At 47.6% G+C, this 24,300-nt stretch overlaps 1 protein-coding gene across 2 annotated transcripts in view; it reads left to right on the top strand.

The window, feature by feature from the left end:
* LOC121442700 (SLIT-ROBO Rho GTPase-activating protein 3-like) overlaps positions 1–13,581 on the top strand; it is a 232,791-nt gene extending 219,210 nt beyond the window's left edge. For both annotated transcript variants that reach the window (XM_041644313.1, XM_041644314.1), the window contains exons 19-22: positions 585–765; positions 1,923–2,072; positions 4,050–4,377; positions 8,387–13,581. In XM_041644313.1, the coding sequence (XP_041500247.1) occupies positions 585–765; positions 1,923–2,072; positions 4,050–4,377; positions 8,387–8,800 (1,073 nt within the window). In that variant the 3' untranslated portion in view covers positions 8,801–13,581. The remainder of the gene's footprint in view (positions 1–584; positions 766–1,922; positions 2,073–4,049; positions 4,378–8,386) is intronic.
* The last annotated feature ends 10,719 nt before the right edge of the window (positions 13,582–24,300 follow it).

Below are 24,300 nucleotides of genomic sequence, written 5' to 3' on the forward strand. Positions count from 1 at the left end.
ACGTGATACTTCTGTGTAAGTGGACAAGAGAGAAAGGGGCTCATGGGTGGGGGTAGGATGTATGCTGAGGTGTAGAAGGAAAAGGAATTTCCTCAAACACACACGTAGCTCAGGCTAGCCTCCCTCTCCTGTTATCCTGCATCCACGTCCCAAGTGCTTAGATTACAGGTCTGCATTATCACGCTTAGCCAAACTGGTTTCCATAATCATGCAATGGAAAACATGGACCTGGCATGCCAGCTCCCTGCGGACGTTTTATATTTGTTCATTTATTTGATTTTTTTTTATGAGATAGGTTATTGCTGTATAACCCAGGTTGGTTACAAACTCTTAGTCCTTCTAGAACCCTGAGATTCCAGGTCTGCACCACTGAGCCTGGTACCCATTGGACATTCTGAGAAGTCGCATGGATTGCCTAAGATTGACAGTGGGGAGGAGTCTAAACCTAGAGGGCTGGTCCCAAGCCCCAGACCACCTGTGCTTATCAAGCCTGCTGCCCATCTTCCTCACGGAAGCCCAGGCTGTCTGAGTCTTGGGCCTTCCCTCCCACCTCACAGATGTTCTGTCTCTTGACTTTCTTTCAGAAGTGGAGCAGATCGAGGCCATCGCCAAGTTTGATTATGTGGGGCGGTCCCCTCGTGAGCTGTCCTTCAAAAAAGGGGCCTCATTGCTCCTGTACCACCGTGCCTCAGAGGACTGGTGGGAGGGCCGTCACAATGGCGTGGATGGACTCATCCCTCATCAGTACATAGTTGTACAGGACATGTGAGTGAGAACTGGGGCCTTCTGTGAAGAGTGAGGTAATAGATTAATGATGTCTGGAATGGGCAGTAGAAGGGGAATACTGGGTTATATGCTGGCAATTTGTTCTCCCAGGATCAATATCAAATCTTGATGATCTCTAAGAATGTTTTTTTTTTATCTAAGTCCCTCTGAGTGCAAATCCACAAAAGAAATATGCACCTTGTTCATCCTTTAGACTGCCATCCAGACCCATATGCCATAACCAGGGCTCTCACCATCCACCACGGTCACTAGCATCCCATAGTCTTTTCATATCCCTCTACTATCCTGAGCTGTCCCTGTAGCCAGAGATCAGCTCACCACCCCTTAATGCTCACAGCCCTCCATTCCAGATGTGACCTTCTCAGGGAGTGGAGAAACGCAAGCATCCCGTTTTACTTTAACCAGGTGTCATTTTTAATGATTTAAGGAGTTAAAAACACCATACATCCCAAATATCTGGCACTGTCAGAAAGTTAAAGAAGTTGGGACTTTGTGTAAGGTCCTTCCTAGGCTCTCATTCCCTTCTAGCTTGGATTGGCTCAGTGGAGCTGACCTATCCTGGAAGCAGCCATGGAGCTAAACCGCACAGGAGGGGAACCCCAAGCCTATGTTGTGATGCAGGGTTCTGAGTGTGAACAAAGGCCAAGGCCAAGCAAATGAGAAAGGGGATGCTGTAATAGAGGGCCACCTCGCAAGTATCCTGGACCCCAGATAGGGAGGTAGCTCCCCCCCCCCGCCTTGCTTGACTCTGAACCACTTTGCATGAAGCCATAGGAAACTCAGCATACAGCACTCTGTGCTAGGAGACTCAGCACTCAGCACCCTGTGCTCAGCTTGTAGACTCCAACACCCATTTCTCCACCTTGTCTCCATCATTGAGAGGGTCTCGGAGAGAGGACAAAGTAGAGAAGGGGAAAGAAACAGTGGAATGGGGGTGGAATCCAAAGGAGCCACCCATGAAAGAGCCTGGCTATGGGAGCATGTGGTAGGCATGCGTGGACGGAAGGTGCTCAGTCTGGGCTGCTGGTACAGGCAACCATAGGTGTGTGCAGACAGCTTTGGAGGAGCTCTGGGCATCCTGGGCCTTCCTGCAGAGGACGGGGACCACCTCCAATTCACTCTTCTCTTCTCCACAGGGACGATGCCTTCTCCGACAGCCTGAGTCAAAAGGCTGACAGCGAGGCCAGCAGTGGACCACTGCTGGATGACAAGGCCTCCTCCAAGAATGACCTCCAGTCCCCCACAGAGCACATCTCTGATTATGGCTTTGGGGGGGTGATGGGCCGGTAGGAAATGCGGGTTCATTTTTGTCCCACTAGCGCCCCATTTGTCTGCGTGTTTGTGAATTGGGGGAAGCAAGAGGGTAGGAAGGGGAGGAGGAGACTCCTACAGCTCCTTGATTCTGCAAACCATGACCCTGAGTACAGCTGGGTGGGCTGGCTGGGATGGCCCAAGGATTCCAGGTGTGAACTGACCCAGCTTTGGTGTGTAGGGGGTGTGAAGGAAGAGGAAGACCTATGCTGGCACTGCAGAGCTTCTTATTTTAAATAATAATCATAGCCCAGCCTGTCTTAAAATTTTAATATAATAATGAGAGAGAGGGAGACATGAGGGAAAAACTGGCGTGTGCTTTTCCTTCTCTCTCCAGCTCCTGCACCTCCTCCTAGCTGTCTGTTGTTATACAATATTTTGAAAATGTAAAGCTCCCACAGTCCCCCCATCCCCGAAACACACCACTTAAACAGAGAGTTCACACCTTCATCTGTGAAAGTTGATACCCGACTCCACCTACCTGTTTGGTGGGAGGAGATATGCCAGTTTCTCCACTGAGCCTGGCTGTGTCACGTGACCGATATGCCAACAAGGAGCTGTGCAAGTCACCCGGGGAACAGGAAGAGAGAAAAGGCTGACAGCCTCTCTCTGCTTCACCCCACACCCCTTGTCCTCTTAGAACATCAAAGTCTGTGCCCCATCTACCTGCTGCAGCAGGAGGGTCATGTGATCAACTCAGTCTTTGCAGAGAGAGCAAGAGAGTCCTGTGGCAGCATAAATGGGGCCATTAAGAATTTATTTTAGTTGAGGTCCTGAGGCCTCTTTTTAGTGATGTTTGCTCAATTCAGCTTCGAGCACTGCAAGATGATAGGAACCATGGGTGAAGAAGCCGAAGGCTGGGTCCATAGATGAGGATGGTATGGTCCCAGTTCCTAAGAGGAACATACCATCTCCTGCCTCTCTCCTCCTCACCTTCTTCCCTCTATCAGCCTTTCTCTTTTCTTTCTCAAAATCTTTTCCTCCCCAACACCTATGCTTTGGTCCTATTGGGGCACCTGCAGGCTTGCTTAGCTTTGCTGGGGCAGAGGGTTTGAATTGTCACTAATCCAGTGGAACTTGGCCCATATCCAGCCTCTGTCCCTCCCTACCCTCATCCACATCCAGCCTTCCCTCCCCTCACGAAGGTCTCTTTACCTTGGGTGACCTCCGTAGGACACACAGTCTGAGTTATTTTCAACCCCACCCCAATTTGGGCAGATGAGGGATAGTCCGTCAATGTATTCACAGAAGGGAAATGGAGAGAATACAGGAAAGCTCGTGGCAGACATGGGTCAAAGACTTGTCCTACTGATTGTCACTCGTACCCTTTTATACCAGTAGAACCCTGGAGGTGGATAAAGTACCCATAGGCACAGGTGGAGGTGTGTTCACTCTTCAGTGACTTACTTCCCAAGATCTGGGAAAGCTGTATAGGTAGCCTTGCTCTTGGGAGTTTGGTGGGTGACAGTGGTGAGCAGGTGTTTCATTCCCAGGGCTCCCCTCCTGTGCTTAGTGTGGCCTTTGGGTACAGTCAAGCCTCATTGTTTCAAACCAGCTAGAGTCTGAAAGGCTTCAGACTATATATATATATATATATATATATATATATATATATATATATATATATATATATACACACACACACATGACCACAGCTAGCCACAGCATTTCTGTTTTGGACCTGACTTAAAATTTGGTTTGCAGTGCAGCTAGCCTGGCTCCCACTCTCGGCTCTCCTCCCTGGGCCAAGTTACTCTTCCCCTTTAGGGCATGTGTCACAGGTCTGAGCTGGCCCTTTTATCGCCAAATTGTGTGGTCGGGCTGAATGAGGCTTCACTGTGCGAGCTGCTCTAGATTAGCTTGTAGCTATGGCTTGGGGGTTGGCTGGCCCATTCTGAGACTGGCTAGGGTTGACTTCTGCCCCATGCTCCCTGCCCCTGGCTCCTTTGCAGAGTGCGGCTACGGTCTGACGGAGCGGCCATCCCCAGGCGCCGAAGCGGGGGCGACACACACAGCCCACCCCGGGGCTTGGGTCCCAGCATAGACACGCCACCCCGAGCTGCTGCCTGCCCCAGCAGCCCCCACAAAATCCCCCTCAGCCGTGGGCGGATTGAGAGCCCTGAGAAGAGGAGGATGGCGACATTCGGGAGCGCCGGCAGCATCAACTACCCTGACAAGAAGGCACTGGCAGAAGGGCTCTCCATGAGGTCAACTTGCGGCTCTACCCGGCACAGCAGCCTAGGGGACCACAAGTCCCTGGAGGCTGAGGCCCTGGCAGAAGTAAGGGCTCCACAGAAAGCAGTTAGGCCAGTTAGACACTCAGTGGGACAGAGGGTGGGAACTGCTGAGAGGGCAACCATAGTGGTTTTGGTTGAACTTGAGACTGAGCCAAACAGCCAGACAGTGAATTGGCTTCCTTTCCATGCCACTAGCAAGAGCTCCTATAAGGACTGGAAGACCCACCCTCCCTCCATCCAGTGTCCAGGTAGAAGAGAGGGTAGCCAGATTATGGGGCTGCGGAAATGGCAGACCTCTCCACAAGATGCTAAGATTGAATTCATGTATCTACCAATGCATGCATGCATCCATCTTTCATTTATTGCCCTGTTCATTTATTGATGAGTCTTGATTCAGCATCTGTTGTATGACATTCACCACGCACAGTGGAGTGCAGTGGAGACCTGATGTGCTTCGGTCCTGCCCACATGAGCTTATAGTTAAGGAGAACTGCCAACCCAACACGGCAGCTGGGCTGCGAGTCTTTAATGAGCAAGGGAGGGTATATCATACTTTGAGAGTCTAGCATTTGAAAGTCATTCCCTGGAAGGGTATGACACAAGACCCAAGATGGACAGGACTAAATAGCTGAGGACAATGAAAGAATATTCCAGGCTCTTCTGGAGTGTTTTCTGTTTGGATGATTTTCGGGGGGATTGGCCAGATGAACAGAAAGTTTGTTTACCAGTTCATATCACTGGTTGGGTCTGTTTTTTACATCATATTCCCAGAAATTTCCCCTTTTATTCTCTTAGCTGTAGTTTTGAGCAAGGGTCCATTCTGTACCTCCCTCAATGTTGACTATTACCAATGAGATAATAGTCAGGGACTGTAAGAGATAACAGTCAGAGACTAGCAGATCCTGCGGGCTGCGGGGAATCTGTTGTGCTAACAGCCTTTTTGAATACCCTTTAGAAGGGGATGCAGTGAGCACGTACGCTTCTGAGCATGTCCTTATGAGACTCTAGGGAAGCTCCTCAGAGAACACCCTGGCTGGAAGCAATGCACCAGCATCTAGAACTCCACACATGGCATTTACCTCATATCCCAGTGCCCATTTCCAGGGAGTCCTTGGGGTTGATACCTTGGCATGGACCAAGCAGGGGAGATAGCCAACCTGGCTTTCCATCCTTGAAGGCTAGCCTCTTGAGAACCATCACCCTAGTACCCATCATCTTCCAAAGATTGCTATCACAGCAAGGCAGGGGTTTCCTAAAGCTGGCTCAGACTCCTTTACATGGACAATCAAACGCAGTCAGGGGCACTGTGCCTAATGCATCAAAGACTACCACACAATGCCGGTGGAGTGAGTGGAGGCAGAGCATCATGTATGCTATGGTACTCACCAAGTAGAAAGACATACTGACAGACTTTTTAGAACCTTGAAATAGTTTGCTGTACATTGTGGATCTCTAGCAAGAACAAGGTATATTGTATCTCCAGACTTCTGTAGTTTTCCTCTGAGGAGCATTTTGTTAGCCTAACTCAGCAAATACACTTAGCAATACTATCTGTGCTGTTAGTATACTCGCCCTCTCTAGCTGGATAGTGCTTTTCATGGGCTGAAGTGAAACTGACGCTCGTGGAAAACAGCCATGAGGACACTGGACAGCTGCCCACTTGCTCAGCTTCATCTCTGAGGAGCTCTTGACTTTGTTGGAGCCAAACGGGAGGTGATGTAGAGAACCCCAAATAGTAAACGGAGTCATCCTAGATTCTTGGTCTTCCAAATACCCTGAACAAAGTAGATTTGAAGCCCAGGTAAAGAGGCTGTTTTGGAAATCTGCAATACTGTCATCCAAAGTGGGGGAGGAGATGAAAATGAGTTCCTTCCCAACTGTGTCCCAGTCCCCACTGCCTCTCTGCAGCTTCACCTGGCAGACTTACGCATCCCTCATCGGACTAATGCAAGGCTGCAGTCTAAACCCCTGAGCCCACCTTTCTCTGAGCTTTTTCTGTCTTTCCCATTCACGCTCTACCAGGGATGGGGAGATGAGAAAATGACATTTTAGTTATTGACAGTTTTACCTTTCAGATCCCATTGCATTGGAGCAGATGTTGGGGGTGGGTTGTGGGGATAATAGGAGACTAAGTTCCAGAACAGTGGTGGAGGCTCTGGTGACCCTGCAAGTGTGTATACAGTAGACAGGTAGGAGAGCTCTTCCTGCAGGGTTCCCCACAACTGAGCCTATGAATAAAGATTCTCCAGAAGGGCCCCTTTTTAAAGCTGCCACACAGTGGGCAAAGGGGTAAACATGATGGAGAAACATAAAAGCGGGTGTTAGTCATTAGCAGGATGCAGAAAGCAAATGGGATAGACCGAGGAGTGAGGTGAGCAAGAGGCTGGTTGGGGATATGCCCTGGGCACATTGGAGTCTGGTAGGAAGGAGGCTGCCTGCAGATCCAGAAAGGACAGGATGAAGACTCCGATGGTAGCTCCAGGCTGCAGCCCCATCTGTCTCCTCAGGCCCATGCATTTCTTTCAGGGCTGGCCTCAAACTGCTGAAGAGCGAGCATCCCTTAGTAGTCAACATTGCTCAGATTGGGCATGGCACCTTCAAGTGAAGGTTTAAGCCAGCTCCCCCGTTGGGCCCTCCATGGGTTCTGGGTCAGATCAGCCTGAGCAGCCACTCTCGCATCCACTGGGTGTGGAGACAGCTTTTTAAAAAGCCCTATGAAGAAGGGCTCTTGCGTTCTGAGGAGTTGGGTGGCCACCATCTGGCCATTTGCAGAGAGTCGTGTTCATCCTCTCACCGTATCTTCCCAGCAAATGTGGGCTTTCCACAGATGGATGCAGTGCAGTTCAGAGTGGCTGCTGCTCTCCCAGCTTGTAGGTCAGTGCTTTCTTCCAGCCCCAGCCCTGCCCTGGATTGGTTTAGAAGGATGCAGGCTGGCCTGGAGTGCCTCCCATCTGTTACCTGAAGTCTTCTCTTCCTGATGAGCCTGCAGATACAATGATGCCCTTATGTGCCATTTAAACTTTCCCCACATTTAAAACAAGAAATGAGCCTCATAGGTCACAATGCTGAGAGCAAAGTGGTCTTCCTGTCATTCTAGGGTGCACTCCTCATGCATTTCCCTGTGGGTAAGGATTTCTTTCTTTTCATTTTAAGAACTGACCACAGCTACCCAGTTCTATATGGTAGAGTGTGAAGTCTTGCAATATCTGTATTATTAAAATGAAGGACTTTCATTTTTTTTTTCATTTGATTTCATGTATGGATGTTTTGCCTGCGTGCATATGTGTACCACATCTGTGCAGTGCCTATGGAGGCAGACAAGGGTGACAGATCCCTGGGAGGTACTGGAGGTACAACCTGTTACAAAGCCACTGTGTGGGTGCTGGGAATCGAACCTGGGTCCTTTGGAAAAGCAGCCAGTGCGCTTAACCACCAACCCATCTCTCTACCCCTAAAATGAAGGCCTTTTAAGAAAAAAAAATGGCAAAGGCAGAGATTTTGGAGCCAGACTCCTGACTTGGACTGGGTTGATTATTTAGCTGGGTGACCCTGTCTGGTCTGAGCTTCAATTTCTATATGTGTGATATGTACTCATATCGCATATAACAGTTGTCCCTACCTTATCAATACATTATTAAAAACTTTGGATCAGTGCTCAGCATGAAGTATCATTGCTATGGGGATCATTACTACTGTTTTTGAGTGCCAGGTGCCATGCCAATCTCTTTGCATGGATATGATCGCTTTATACATTCGTCAACCCTCCAAGGTAAGTGTTAGAATTGTCAGCAATTTACCAGTGAGAATTCTCAGGCTCAGAGAGGTACCTGGCATTCCATAGCAAGAGTCAGGTTTTGAACAAATGTCTGTCTGCCTGCCATAGCCTGACCAACCTTTATGAAGGCAACTTCTTTCGCAAGACAGGTACAGGGGGTGCCCATGTTGATTCCCTGTATTGGTTACAATATACCCTCAGGGTCTGGCCTCCCACAGGGAAATGAGAAAACATTCTGGGGAAGGTCTGTGTTGACCAGAGCCTTCTCTGTCCCCAGGACATCGAGAAGACCATGAGCACAGCTTTACACGAGTTACGGGAACTCGAGAGACAGAACACTGTCAAGCAGGCGCCAGATGTGGTGCTGGACACCCTGGAGCCCCTGAAGAATCCACCAGGCCCCATAAGCTCGGAGCCTGCCAGCCCCCTGCACACCATTGTCATCCGAGACCCCGACGCCGCCATGCGCCGCAGCAGCAGCTCCTCCACTGAGATGATGACCACCTTCAAGCCTGCCCTGTCGGCTCGCTTGGCTGGTGCCCAGCTGCGCCCACCCCCGATGCGCCCAGTCAGACCCGTGGTCCAGCACCGCTCCTCCAGTAGCAGCAGCTCGGGCGTTGGCAGCCCGGCTGTGACACCCACCGAGAAGATGTTCCCCAATAGTTCCTTGGACAAATCTGGCACTATGTGACCTGCAGGACTGGTGACACCGCCGTGGCCCACTGCAGCACACCGTGGCCTAGGGTGGCCTCGGTGGCTTCCACTTGCTTCCCAGGGATCTCCTGGCCATGGAGGGCAGATCCTGCAGGTCAGCCTGGGAGGGTGTGTGTCTGTGGAGAGCAGAGGGCCAGGCGTTAGCTGTACCTCCTACTCAGCCGTGTGAATGCCACAGACCTCTTGTGGGCAAATAGACATGCCAAGGTATGCTGGAGCAAGATCAGTCCCAGGGACCGTGTTTCCTAAGACTGAGGCAGATGCTTACCAGCTTCTCATATTGTCACTGGAAAATTACTCTCTCGATATTCTCTACATACGTATATATGTGTGTGTATATAAATACGTGCATATATATGCATATGTGTACGTATGTGTCTGTAGGTGTGTGTGTATATATATTTATGCATCTATATACATATACTAGAGAGCTGGACATACACACATGCTAACTGTATATAGACGCTCCTTTTTTTTCTTTTTATGAAACTTAGATTTACCTCAGACCCATGCCACCAAACATCTCCCACTGTTATTCGGTGGGATTTGCAGGGACTTCTCTGGGAGAACTTAGAGGCCCCACAGGAACTGCGAACGAAGCAATATACCACTAACCTGCAGAGACACAAAACCAGAAACAGTCTCCAGCTGTCTCCAGAAGTCGTGGCCTTCTAGAACAGTCTGCCCCTCAAGGAAGGATGGGGCAGGCAGTACCCCCAAGCAGGCTGCTCCTAAAGGTGGGGAATCCTTCATAGAAAACCCTTCATCCACCCCCACAGAGACCCTGCCCTGCCACCCAGAGGCCAAAGGTCAACTGTGTACCCCAAAAGGTACAGGAGAGGTTGGTGTGAAGACCCTTGGGTTTGTATGCAGAGTCGGGATGGTGAGATGCTATGCCCCATCATAACACAGCATTACCTGTGGGTAGGGGAAAAAGACAACAAAACCCCCCACAAAAACCAAAACAGTGATATGGAGTATTTCAACCCCTAGCCATGCTGTAGGGATAAATCAGTGGTGACTATAGAAGTTTACTTCTCTCATCTTCAAAATATTTCATGTTTTTCTTTTTCTCTTTCTGCTAATCATGCTATGTCAGATTTGAGACTGAATGGGCAAGGAGGTGTTGACTCACGCCATTTCTTTTGAAATTAGGCCACAGCACGCTGTGCTTCCCCACCAGAGCCTCCAGCACCCAGTCAGCCCTTGGCTCCGCCCTACGAGGGCTGTGCTAGGAAACACCATAGGCCAAGAGTTTATGAAAACAGTAGTGCTCTCCACCCTCCCTCCCTTCTCCTCCTCTCCCTCAACGTCTTCTAAAGCAGTTCATGTAGAGAAAACCTGGTGGTAGAAAGAAGGTACGTGATTCTGCAGTAGGACAGAAGCCTTCTGCATGGCTCTTTTGGGTTCCATTTACCTGCACTTTTGCTGTAAATTTCCACTTTCCAGATAGTTCCAGGTTTCCTGGATAATGCATCACATGCAAATCTAGTCCTGATGGGACCATTTCTACTCTCCCTCCTCATGCCAGACCCACACGCACGCACGCGCACGCACACAGACCCCTCCTGGCTGGCTCTCTGCCTGCCTCTTGAGTTTTACAGTACAAAACCCAAAATTTGGGCCACAGCTTCCACCAGATAGGAGCTGTGTGACCCTTGGATATGGCACTCCTGTCAACTACAGACACTTTGAAATGCTACCCCTGGCATTTCTTTCCATTGGGCTTGCTTCCATCATCTCTTGGGTCCTCTATTAAAAGGCAACTTGCCCCCTTCCTCAGGAAGGGGCCTAATGAGTCACTGGTACTCGGGTGTGAGGAGGATCACTTTCTACCTTACCTGTAGGATCATCACCGAGTACAATATGGAACCAAGAACGGGCAGAAAATGAGAATGTCAGGGAGATGCTGGAGCCACCAAGACTTCTTTCCCTATCAACTCTTGCTATGATGGGCCCTCTGTCTTTGAGCACATAAAAAATATCTCCATTTCACAGTTGAAGCGAGTAAGGCCTGGGGGGTGGTGCTGGACTGGAACCTTTGCAAGATGTGGGCTGCATCAGGCTCCAGCGCCCTCATTTACCAATGTCTGCTATCTCTGCTATGCACCCAGGAGAGAAGACGGTTCTCTTTTGTATCCTAGGGCTATTCCCAGATTTTTAAGCTCATTTACCTCCCAGGCCAAACAACAACAACAACAACAAAAAGCAACATTCCCTGCTTGAATACTGGATAGAAGCAAAATTGAGTTTACAAATCTGTTACCTGACACACCTAATGCCAGTTATGCTTTGCAGATCCGTCTCTCTCTGGGTTGGGTTGATTTATTTCATTTTTCCTTACTGCTCTCCCCAAATGTCCCAAGAGCAGAGCCTCAGCTGTTTCCCTTAAGCATCTATTTTCCCCCCATTGGCAAGTGGCTGATGAATTCACGTTTAGGGAAGCGCATGCACAGATGGCAGACGAGTCCCCATCTCCTCCAACCCCCAATTTGAGCTTTGATGCAGAACAAATGGAAAAACTGTCCAACCCTACCCCAACACACACACACACACACACACACACACACACGTGCGCGCGCGCGCGCACACACACACACACACACACACACACACACACTTCGTCTGGTCCCCTGCATGTCTCAGCCACCCCCAGGCCCCAACTCAGTCCCATCCGTGTCTATCGAGTGTGAGCATCTCCCTTCCAACTCCTGCCTGTTTTTAGTCCACTATATATTGCTGTATTTGTTAAATGCTGGAAAGTAACTGTTAAAATGTGAAACTGTAATTTTTTTTAAGAAGGCTACAATTACATTATAGCCAACGCCACTCACCAAATCTTTGCACCTAGTAGATAGATCAATGTAAAAACAAATACCAGAAACCTAATTGTACAGTGATTGGGGTGGGGGGTGTAGTAACATAGTTAGTAGTCCTCAATATAGCCAAGCGTACAAGGGGAGTGATGTCTACCAATGTTCATCACCATTATTGAAAGCTGTACCGATCAGTTAGTTGATAACGGGCATTTTAAAAAGATTTATTTTGGCTTCACAGAATGATCTCTTTAACTTCCAACTCATCCGAGGTCAAGCCTTTTGTCTTTATGTATAACCGGTGTTCAGTCTGTTTTAGGAATGAACCAGCAAGATGTTCATTTAATTAGAACTGACCAAAGACAATTACTTCCTGGTCTAGTTTCCTGGGCACTGTGTGGCCCAGCTGCCGCTAAAGACCTTGCTCCGATCAATTTGAGAACAAGCTGAGCTTCCGACCCCACTCGCCCTCCCTGCCCTCCCTTCTCTTTTCCTCATCGAGCTGCTCTGAGCTGTGGGATCCTGTGAACTGTCGCCTTTCCTTGTTTTCAGTGCTAACTTTTCACCTCGAAGCGCCTTTTGAACCCCGGACAGAGCACATCACTGGAGGGAATTGTGGTCTTGGGCGTTAAAAGACTACAGAGCCTTCTCTCTGAAGTCACCAAACCAGGGGTCAGGAGGGAAATGGATTCCTAAGGAACGTAAAGGTTTATGTCCAGTGAAGAAATCGAATCGGAGTGGGAAGAGACACAGGGAAACGGAGCCATCTGTTGGCTACTGGCTGGAACCAGCAGTTCAGAGATCTGCCTTATAAACACTAAAAACATTTGTGGTACACAAGGGGAGCTGGTGGGAGAGAAACCTGTACACAGGGCTCCCTTCGTTGGCGTCTCCTGGAGTGCCTTGTTGGGTGCATTCCTTTCTTATTCGGGAGGCCTGGATGCAGAGGACATCACGTGACCTGGCGCCTGGTCATCACTGAGTGGCCAGTGCACATGCATTCTAAACAAGTGATGGAAAACCCCGAGGACTCACACAATGGCCCTCCCTCTTAGCCTCTCTATTTCTAACTTCTCATCTTCCAGATGGTTCCACACTAGAGCAAATGCCTCATTCTCTTGAGAAACCCAGGAAGGGGTGGAGGGGGGTGGTGCTTCTAGCTGTGGTGGTGGGTCCTGCTGGGCTGGGAGGGAAAGGTGTGACAAGGAGGGAAAGGCAGGAGGGGGTGAACTGAGGCATTGCTTAGCCCATTTTCCGCTATGCAAATGATGGCAGTGCAGGTCAACTTCCCTGGTTCTCTGGGGTCTCTTCTACACTGAGCTGAATTCCAAGTGGAGAGTTCTACATACTCCAAGCTGCCCAGGGGAACTGCCAGAAGGGGCATCACTGTCAGTCTAGGACCTCCTGGCGTCTCTGAGGTTCATCTGCCAGCATTCTCCTGTCCCATCATCTGGGACTGGCCAAATGGCCGTTGCTGCCCTTTGCTGACACCTCCTTTCTGTGCGAACTGTCCCAGGCAAATCACAAAGCTGTTCCTTGACGTGGAACTGCCAGAGTGCACTTTCCTTCCCTTGATGGAAGTGGGTCAAGGCTAGCTCTGCTGCCCAGGCCCTCGTTCCAGGCAGTGTGACTGTTTACATGGTTTGACAATAGGTTTGCTTCTGATTGCTTCAGAGTGGCTGGTCTATTTTGTTTTCTTTGCTTTCCTTCTCCCCTCAAATTGTAACAGGAAAAACAAACTGAAACCACCCTAGGAAATTGCTGGTTGCCTGTCCCCATGTGATGCTAACTGTTGCCCTCTTCTGGATATCGTTTCTCTACCTTATGACCAAATGCCCGTCCTATAGAGTGTCTGATTGGATCCTCTGTTGCGTATTCTGATGGTGCCTGCTGGTTTGATGTGGAGCTATCCTGTGAAATAAAACAGCTTAACTTTTTCTCAAACATATTCTGTGGTTGTTTGCAAGGGTAACTTGACCATGGTGGGGGAGAGGGCCCAGAGTGGCATCCCTACCCTCCAGTCCACTGTCTGCATGCTTCCTCCATCAGCCACACTGAAAATATACTTTAGCTGAAAGTCAATGTTACAAGAAGAACTACTGACTGCTTCAAGTGTAGAGAGCTAAGAACATGGCTGGACACAGGACTAGGCATAGGAAAACTAAGATGGGGGAAGCAGGAGCTGTTTGGTATTCCAAGAAATGTCCTAAAAATTTAAGGACAAATTGCCAGAGCTATGCAGTGATGATGTTTAGTATCAAGGCATATGTGAAATTTTAGTATTAATGTCTCAATATAATACAGCCTCTGGGACCTTTAAGACAGGTGTAGATATGGATGTTCACCGTTAACCAGTAATTTCTGCCCCAAGCACTAGATTACACCTCCAGGAAATTTCTCATCTCGTTTTCAAAACAGCCACTGCAGGGAGTTGCTATCAGACTCAGTCCTGCAAGAGGTGAAGCAGAGGCTCCTGGGGGCTAATTGACTTGCCTAGCCAAGGCTCATCATGTAGGAAGTGCAGGAGCAAGGATTTGAACCATCTGTTTATCAAGCCGTGTGTTTTTCCTGTGCCTTGTGCTGCCTCTATGTATTCATGGCTCCAAACTGGGTCCAGGATCCTTAGAAAGTGTCTTGTAGCCACCTACTGTAGTCAAGGAAGACTTCAGGGCTTGAGCCACCCCCACCCCCATGGATCTTCATGTAACAGTCTCTGTGCAAAAGAGAATGGGTCTTTGCCACATTCCCAGAGCCTACCATAGCCACCCATTTCCCACACACTCCTCTTGCTAAGCCAGACTTTTTGTCTATGGTACATTTCTATATGCCTTCCACAACCCATTTACTTGTCATAACAACCACGCTCACCCAGGAACCCCAAATCAGAGCCTTTCATCCAGTGAATATCTTTTTATGTGCCTGACCCCAAGTGGGCTGTTGGGGACACAGATGGATGAGACTGGGTTTCCATCCTCCAGCTCTCAAGCTGCTCACAGCCTCATTGCACAAAACAATCACCCCAATCAATTCGCAGAACTCCAAGGCACCAAATTTGCACAAAGGGCAAATTTTAGTTGACTGCCTGCTTTCCTGACAAGTAGCTGAAACACTTTCTGCTCAGATCTGTTTAAGAAGTTTTGGGTTATGAATGACAATCTCCCCAGGTAACCTCAAGCAAGAGAAAATTGGCTACCACATTAGAAACCAGATTGGAGTTATCGTCAAGTTCAGCATAAGGCAGGGATGAGAGGGGCACTGTCTTGGGCTATTCCTCTCATTAGCCCACCACAGCCTGTCTCATAAAGTGACTACTCAATGATGTTAAAAGCTTCCACTACCTACAGCTCCTTAGCCTCAGGAGAACAATCATCTTGGGCCTGATTCTCCATCCTTAGAACTGAACCACAGGCCCACACCTAAAGTAGCTCTACAGGAGTAGACAGCCCCCTAGTTACAAGGGTACTGTCATCTCTATCCAGACTGTTTCAGCATAGAATAGCCTCCCACAAGAGACGCTGAGAGCTGCCTTCTGTAGGCCCGAGAGTAATAAGCAGCAATGAGTTTCAGTCCCACTCAATTTTAGGGTGGTAATTACACGGCAGTCACTAACTGATACATCCCAAAGAGGCTCACTCAAATGCATTAGTTTTCCACCTACCAATGATGACAGCCATTGAGTGTGCGCTGTGTGCAGAGTGTTTCACATCTGCCTTAGTTAGGGTTTCTGTTGCTGGGAAGGGACACCATGATCACAGCAACTCTAATAAGGGAAACATTTAATTGGGGCAGTTTGCTTACAGTTGCAGAGGTTCAGTCCATTATCACCATGGCAGGGACCATGATGGTATGCAGGCAGACATGGTGTTGGCTACATCTAGTTAAGACTAACAGGATGTAGACTATGACACTGGGTGTGGCTTGAGCATAGACAAGACCTTAAAGCCTGCCTCCACAGTGACACACTTCCTCCAATAAGGCCACACCTTGCCCTAGTACCACTCCTTTTGGGAGCCATTTTCTTTCAAACCAGCACACGTGACCTCCCTCGCTGCATTCATACAAAAACCCACGGAAGAAAAATGTTTCCTTCCTTTATAACTTAGGAAATGAGCGCTTGCAGCTGGGACTCCACAGTGTCATGTCTACTGCCCGGCTTGTCGTAGGACACAGTTCCCAGGATTCTGTGCCTGATTGTTAAGAGGCTGGGTTACTCTGACAGCCACCAATTAAGTGTGCCCCCAGCTTCTTCTGGGGGAATAGACTGATCCTTCATTATTTCCTTTAAATGCTCATATTGGGAACAATTCTAATCGATTCTCTACATTTGTACCATGTTGGTCTTTACTATTATAACAACACTTTCTGTTCTTTCTCTCCTTTTTCTACTTTAGCTCTCCACAGAGCGTATGGATTTGATTCAGGTGGGGTCTTAAATGTATGAGATGGAAAGCTGAAGGCAGGACAGGATTCAGACCCAAGCCTCAAGTCCAGATGGAGGAAGTATCTTAGCACAACTACCTTTTTGCTTTAACCCAGTACTGCATTTCCCACAGTGGCCTGGGCCCTGCTATATGATCACCAGTCAAGAAAATGCCTTATAGACTTGCCTACAGGCGCCTCAATTGATTTCCCTCTTCCTAGATAACATCAGCTTATGTTGACAAAAGTTGACCAAAACAAACAAACGGAAACTAACTGGGACAGGAAGAAAAGAGGCCTCTGGCTATCCTGACACAAGCACAAGGCCTTGCTCCCCATTCTTCCACACAGAAGGGGCACACCCACTCCAGAATTCTATAGTTCCTGCACACAGGTTTGTAAAGCTTTCACGCAAAGACTCTGGGGTCACCCAGACCTGAATATAGATCTCAGCTTTGATTGACATCAGTAAATGACCTTGAACATGTGGCTAAGAAGAAGCTGTGTCTCACACAGTTTCGAAAGGACAATCTGTAACACATATTGACTACCCGAGTTCTGTTGCCACAGGCCCTGGTGACACTGTCACCTTCTTCATCTCTGTGCTCTGCAGAGCACAGAGCAAGCTGCTGGGCTTCCAGTGGCTTGAAGCATCAAACTTGCTCCAAGGAAAAAGAGCTTTTCTTCAAATTCCACCATTCACAGACCACTAACTGGAGGAAGTCTCTTTCCCAGGCTAACCTCAGTTCCCTTATCTTTAGACAAGGGACTGGCGGGTGGGGCTAATTTTATTTCTTCCTGTTCTGAGTGCCCACTTGCTGTGTGGTTAGAGGCTGCAGAATCACAGAAGGAATGTCAGTCAGTCATCCCTACTCTGCCCGCCATTGGTTTTTAAAGGAAGTAGCCTAATGCCCAGTGACTTCAGAGAACACTTTTGGTATCAACCTTATCTCCTTGCCCCAGTGGACTGAGTCTGAGATGGCCAGTGACCTAACGGAAAGTGTAGTCCATTTGGATAGTAACCCTGGCCCTTAGTGAGTTGAGCCAATAGATGGCTTCCCCCCCCCCCAGGAAGTTTAAGCAGAAGTTACAAAATGCTAGGTGGTTAGTGGGAGGAGCAAAAGGGAAAAGGCCACACTGACAAGGTCAGAGGTGGAGAGGTGGCACTCAAGGACAATGGCAAACTAAAGTCACGAGGGGTGAGATGTAGTGAAGAAGCTGTAGGAAGTCCATGGAGGAGACCAGAGCCTCCGAGAGCGAAGTCATGTGGACCTGGCATCAGAACAACCTGTGAGTTTCCACCCCACCGCCTTGAAATCACCGGGAGACTCCCCTCCCCCTTTCTTGGTGTAATGTGAGTAGTTTTTGTTATCTTGTAATTGGGTAATTGGAAGGTCGAAGAAAGGACCCAGAGCAATGGCTCAGCAGGTGAAGTCACTGGCATCCAACTCTTGAGTTTGATACACAGGACCCACAAGGCTGGAAAGAAACTCATGACTCCCCAGAATTGTTCTTTGAGTCCTAAGCACATACCTTGCCTTGCCAAGCCACACACCTATAAATAAATAATTAATTAAAATGATAAAGGAGAAAGGGAAGGGGATGGTTATAGCTGAGATTCTGAGCCTTACTGTGTGTAAGTCCTCTCATCTATCCTGCAAGGCAGGTACCGTTATTTCTCTGGCTCAGTCAATGAATAAGCAGTCTGGAGAAGTCGGAAGGCCTGCAATAGGGCCACTGCTAAGAAGCACAGGGCTGGGGACAGATTAAGAGAACATCACTCTGGAACCCAGTCTTTGCCCTTCTCCCTCAGAGCTGGGAACCAAACAGGGTCATACAATCAGAACATAGCCAGTCCAGGGTACGACTCTCAGTTTTGCTTCTCGGATCAAAGATACATGTGCTGGATAGTTTTATATCAGCTTGACACAACATAGAGTCATTTCTCAATTGAGAAAATGCCCCCAGCAGATGGCCTATGAGCAAGCCTGTGGTGCATTTTCTTAACCAATGATTAATATGGGCAGGGCTATTCCTGGGCTGATGGTCCTGGGTGTTATAATAAAGCAGGCTGAGCAAGCCACAGGGAGAAAGTCAGTCAGCAGCATGTTTCCATGGCCTCTTCATCAGGTTCTGCCTCTAGGTTCCTGCTGTGAGTTCCAGCCCTGACTTCTCTCACCGATGAAGTGTGACCATGGAGTATAAGATGAAATAAATGTTGTTTTGTTTTTTCTTTTGACTTTTTGGGGGCTCACCTAGCTCTCAAATAAGTTTCACATGGAGACTTATTCTTAATTATAAATGCCCAGCCTTAGCTTGGCTTGTTTCTTGCCAACTTTTTTTTTAACTTAAATTATTCTGACCACTATATTACTTTCACTCCTACTCTGTGGTTGGCTGCGTGGCCACTGACATCCTCCTTGCCTTGTTCTCTCTTCTCTTCCTCATTTCTCCTTCTATATATTCTGTCTGACAGCCCCACCTATCCTTTCTTCTGCCTCACTATTGGCCCGTCAGCTCTTTATTAGATCGTTAGGTGTTTTAGACAGGCAAAGAGTCACAACTTTATAGAGTTAAACAAATGCAGCATAAACAAAAACATCTTTACATCATTAAACAAATATTCCATAGCATTAAACACAAGTAACGCACCTTAAAATGATATTCCCCAATGAATAAACTATTTCCTCTCCAAGTTGCTTTTGGTCATGGCATTTATCACAGGAATAGAAAACCTAATCAGAACAGCCTGACTCTCTATCCTCTCTCTGCCTCTCCCAGCCACTCCCCACTTTTTTGACTGCATAAATCTTTGTCCCTGTGAGCTCTGCAGCCTCTGTCCTGGCTCCTCCTCGGCCTGGGACACTCCCAGGCTCTCTCCCTGTCTCCCTCTCTTCCTTCGGTCTCTGGTCACATAGCCTCAGCTGACCACTTTGCCTAACATGGCCCCTTCCCCAGTTCTCACCAGGTGACAGGCTCTATTCTCTCTCTCACGGTTACCATCAGAATTATTTTGTTTGTATTGTTTCTTCCTTCAACTTAGAAAGTAAGTTCTAGAAAGTTCAGGGATTTGTCTGTTTCTTCCACACTCCCAAATAGTGACACAGACTCATTATTAATTATGAAAACTTGGCCTTTAGCTTAGGTTTGTTTCCAATTTCGCTCTTATAACTTAATCTGTTTCTGTTGATCTATAGTCTATCACATGGCTTTTACCTCTCCTCCGTTCTGCATGCCCAACTTCCTCAGTGTCTCGCTGGCATCTCTTGCTGTACCAGATTCTAACCCTGAGTTCCTATCTCTACCAAGAGCTCCCACCTATTCTCTCCTACTTAGCTATTGGCCAGAGTGGTCTTTATTAAACCAATCAAGTGCCTTAGGCAGACAAGGCAAAACATAGACACATTTTTAAGAGGTGTAAACAAATAACCTGCAACAGAAATCTGGTACCCAGCACATAGAAGAGGCTCAATAAGTGTTGAGGGATGAGATGAGGATCTGTCCACAGCGAGGGACCAGATGCTACTTCTGAAAGGAGCTGTGGTTATTACTACCAAGCACAGGTATCATGGACAGTTCCCGAGAGCCCATTGTATGCCAGTTGTGTGTTGCTGTGATAAAATACCCAGCAAAAGCCTACCAAGGTTTTCTCTTGGCTCACAGTTGACGGATATAGGCAACCATGGCAGGGAAATCACAGTGCCAAGAGTTTGAAGTCACATTGCATCCACAGTCAAGGAGCAGGCAGTGACGAGTAGTAGCGCTCAACTAGTTTTCAATTTATTATTGTCCCATGACCCAACTCTATAAGGCGGTGCTGTCCCAAATTAATGGACTATACACTTCAATTAACGGAGACTAAGTAATCGCTCGTAGGTGTACCTGTACACAGGTGTACAGAGGTTCATCTATGTGATTGAAGATCTTGTCATACTGACGGTATTAATCACCACATGTGCCAGGTTTGCTGGGGGTCGGGGACACAGCCATGAACAAAGTGGATCAAAATGCCTACGCACTGGGTCAGATGCTGGGGGTCAAAAGATGACATCAGCAAAACAAGAAACTCCAAAGGTACGGGAGAATGGGCAGATATTGATTTCAGCTCTGAGCTGGGAGGTTGAGGCTGCCATGTTGAGAAGAGGAATTTTAAGCTGGGCGGGGCCACTGAAGGAATGCACAGGCCAGTGATTGTTGAAAGAGCCTACTATGTAGGAAGAAAGAGCCTACTATGTAGGAAGAAAGAGCCTACTGTGTGGGAAGAAAGAGCCTACTGTGTGGGAAGAAAGAGCCTACTATGTAGGAAGAAAGAGCCTACTGTGTGGGAAGAATGGAGAAAGTCAAAGAGGCTGGAGCAGAAGCAGAAAGGTGAGATAGACTGGGGGTGTAGAGTACTCAGAGTACTGGCTTTTAAGCCAGGGTAAAAATTGTGAAATTATTCTGAGACTGAGAAGCCCTTGTAGGGTTATAGTAAGAGTAAAGATCCTCTTTACTGTTGTTAAAATGTTATTGGTAGGTGCTGGAGAGATGGCTCAGCGGTTAGAGCACTCATTACTTTTGCAGACCTGAGTTTGGTTCTCAACACCCACATGGTGGTTTACAACCATATGTAACTTTAATTCCAGGGAACCCAACATCTTCTCACTTCCATGGGTACCATAAATGCAGGTAGTATATGTATACATATATAGTATATGTATAGTATACATGCGGGCAAAATACACATACAAAATTTTTAAAAAAACTAAAAGTAAAAACATTATTGTTAAGATTGGGTGTGTCAGGAGATCTCAAATTCAAGGCCAGCCTTGACCTAGAGAGACCTTACCTCAAAAAAAAAAAATTGACCTCAGCTAGTCTTTAGAAATGGAGGATATGTTGCTATGTTGCTGGGGATTTGGATCTGGCTGTAGCATGAGTCTTTGATATAGTCTTGTGTCCCATATTACAAAGGAACAGCTTCTACTTACCTGAAACATGAAAAAGGGAGTAGCCAGGAATGCTAACTCACACTTGAAATCTGAGCATTTGAGAGACCAAGGGGGGAGGAGGATTCCCTCTAGTTCAAGGCCAGTGCTCTCTCTAGTCCTGCCTAAGTTGCTGAGAGAGACCTGTCTCACAGAACTAACCAACTGACAACTGATAAACAACAAAAACTTAACACATACAGATACCACACACCCACACCCACACACACCACACACACACACACACACCACACACACACACACACACGTACACACACCCACACACACCACACACACACACACACACACACACACACACACACGTGTCTCTCTCTCCGAGGAACTGACTCACACTCTTCACCGTGGAGGTCAGTGGCTCACTGAAAGGACTGGAGATGGCACCAGACACATCAAGACCAAATTTTCAGCACAAAGTGATTTGTTTGCCCCTCAAGGACAAAGGACAGCAAACAAGAGACAAAGACAGGAGACAGAGGATAAGAGAGAAAGGAAAAGCACCAAAGGAGAAAATGAAAGGACAAAGGACTATGTTGTTTTTATCTAAGTTGTTCTATTTACCAATAATCACTCAGGAGACAGACATTAGGGTGAAAACTTGCTAGAGCAGAAAAGCAACCAGCTGAGTTTCCTTTTTGGCTGGAGATCCAGGAGGAGAGCATCTCTCCACTGGTCCCATACTCCAGAGGCCCCAGAATCTCTAATTCCTATTCCTTCCTTGCCTCTCTCCATCTATCTTCCTGGGTCCTCCATACTCTCTATGGCCAATTCTTGCCAACTAGTCACTGGCTCCGCCTCCTGATCCAAAGTTAATTTTATTAACCTGGTCTCAAAAGTTTCACAGAGCAATCAGGTATCCCACAACAGGACTTCCTGAGTTGGTTTGTTTTGATTGGGCGCTTTAATTCGGTGAGCTAAAAGGAGGCTTCTGATTGCTGGACTTCAATACTTTGATAGCTGTACCCTGGTGGTCAGCCTCAGGAGGAGGAAGGAGCCAAATAAGGGATAGACCTTGGTGACCAGTTTTAGGGATGTAATCTAATGGGTTTTAGCAAGAGGGAGAAGGGTGAAAGGCAAAACCTATTGGCACCAGGATTGCCGTGCTCTGGCCTGCTAGAACCCTTCACCTACATGAGGCAAAGCTGCAGACCCTCTTCCGAGGCCACTTCAGACTCCTGTCATGTTTGAAGCAAGATTTCCTTCCTTCATTGTAAATTCTATCTGGACTGACATGCACAGGTCTTTCATCCCTTGACAATAGCTTGGTCCTCGCTGTCTTAAAGCTGTGGGGAAATGCACTAAGTAAGACTCATTTCAAAGGGACAGAAACCCAGCACGGCCTGGCTAACGTGAAAAGCTACACTTAGTGCCCCCACCCCCATCCCCGGTGCTCAGGGATAGAACTGAGTGGAGGATGAGAAGGTGAGATCCAAGACGCCAAGTTCCGGATCTCTTCCTCTCAGTTCTCCCTCCCTCACATGGTCCATTTGCCCATCCTGCTCCTTCCCTAGTGGTGATAAAGATGGTCCTAAGGAACCACAGCCTCACACCTTAGCACTTAGCCACTTTAGCAGGAAAGCGTTTATCTCTTCTCCAACTCCTGGGTATAAATCCCAGGACTGTCTCTGATTGGCCTTTCCTGAGTCACACGCTTCTGTGGACAAATCACTACATAAATGATGATCTGACTGTTGATGGTCAGATTTCATGCCCATTCTTGAGCTAGAGGTTCAAGCTTTTTTTTTTTCTTAACCATATCAAGGATAGCTAGGAATATAAATGTGTAGTGGTATTTTATTTGTATTTTAATAAATAAAGCTTGCCTGAAGGTGAGAAAAGTGAAACAGCCTCACTGGCCAGCCTTACAGACCAGGCAGCAATGACACACACCTTTAATCCCAGTAGCCACACTAGTTTGCTATAGAAACCAGGCGGTAGTGGTGCACACCTTTAATCCCAGCACTAGAGAGGATTATAAAAACAGGAGGAGACAACTCTCAGGCTCAGTCTCATTCTGAGATTCCTCGAGGCAGGATCCCCATTTGAGACTGAGTTAGAGGTAAGAGCCAGTGGCTGGCTGCTTTGCTTTTCTGGTCTTCAGGCTGAACCCAATTTCTCTCTCTGAGTTTTTATTAATCATATTCATAAGTGCATTTTATTAATGCCTTGTACCCTCAGAGGCCAGAGGAGGGTATCCAATCCCCTGGGACTAGAGTTACTAACAGTTCTAAGGCAGCACGTGGGGGCTGTGGGTTGAACCCAGGTCCTCCGCAAGATCACTGAGCCATCTCTCCAGATTCCCCAGGCACTGTTCTAAATGAGTCTCATGGACAGTCTTGTGCTCCTTTAACAGAAAAGCTATAAAGTCAACTCTTTTTAGCCCCAGGTTCGGAGAGGTAGGGTCACTTTCCTCAGACCTTGCTTGGTAAGCAGTAAACCTGACCAGGAGGTCCACTCAGGACAAGTGACTGTCTCTGCTTCTCAGAATAATTTGTTTCTTTCCAAAATGCCTGGCCACATCTCTATTCCAAACAGACACCAGTACCAGGCAGAGCCTCCTAGGAACAGCCCACCTAGTGTCTTTCAGAAACTACACGTGTGACCTCAGAAAGGCAGGGGTGAGGCAGGGGGATACTTTTTTCCCTCCTTTCTTCCTCCTCACTTTCTTTCATTCTCTCTTGACAGGGTCTCACCACGTAGCTGTGGCTGGCCTTGAACTGCCTCCGCCTCTTTTTCCTGAGGGCTGGGATTAAAGGTGGTTGTCACCATGCCCTGATTTTTTTTCTTCTTTAGGTTCAGAAAAGGACACAAACATGCTCAGAACTCATTAAAGTCAATTAAATGAAAAGATATAAATAAGTTATGGATTAACGGGGTGACTGACCATCTGTTTCACCCTCAGTTTGAGCATGGCGTTTGTATGGCACTTTTGTATGGTACTCTGTTGCCTCCATGTGGCCACTGGTAAGATGGCAGACAGTAAACTTCCAAATTTTGATGGAAATTTTCAAAATTTTAGAATAAAGCAGGGAGTAATATAGTAAATTTGTTATATCTATCAGTCAGATTTTAAAATCATGTGTGTTTTTTCTATGTTTAATTTGTATTTGAATTCCAAATATCATTGCAAGGCATTAGCAAGTATCTTAAAAGTTCCTTCCAAACAAATGATAAGTTCATTTTACAGACGAGAAGATTGAGGCATAGAGAGGCACAACTACTTGCTCAAGTTAACACGCACTGAAATCCAGACACTT

The sequence above is a fragment of the Microtus oregoni genome, unplaced genomic scaffold, assembly GCF_018167655.1.
Source record: "Microtus oregoni isolate MIOR12 unplaced genomic scaffold, Mior012 000094F_ref0000399, whole genome shotgun sequence".
Classification (NCBI taxonomy): Eukaryota; Metazoa; Chordata; class Mammalia; order Rodentia; family Cricetidae; genus Microtus; species Microtus oregoni.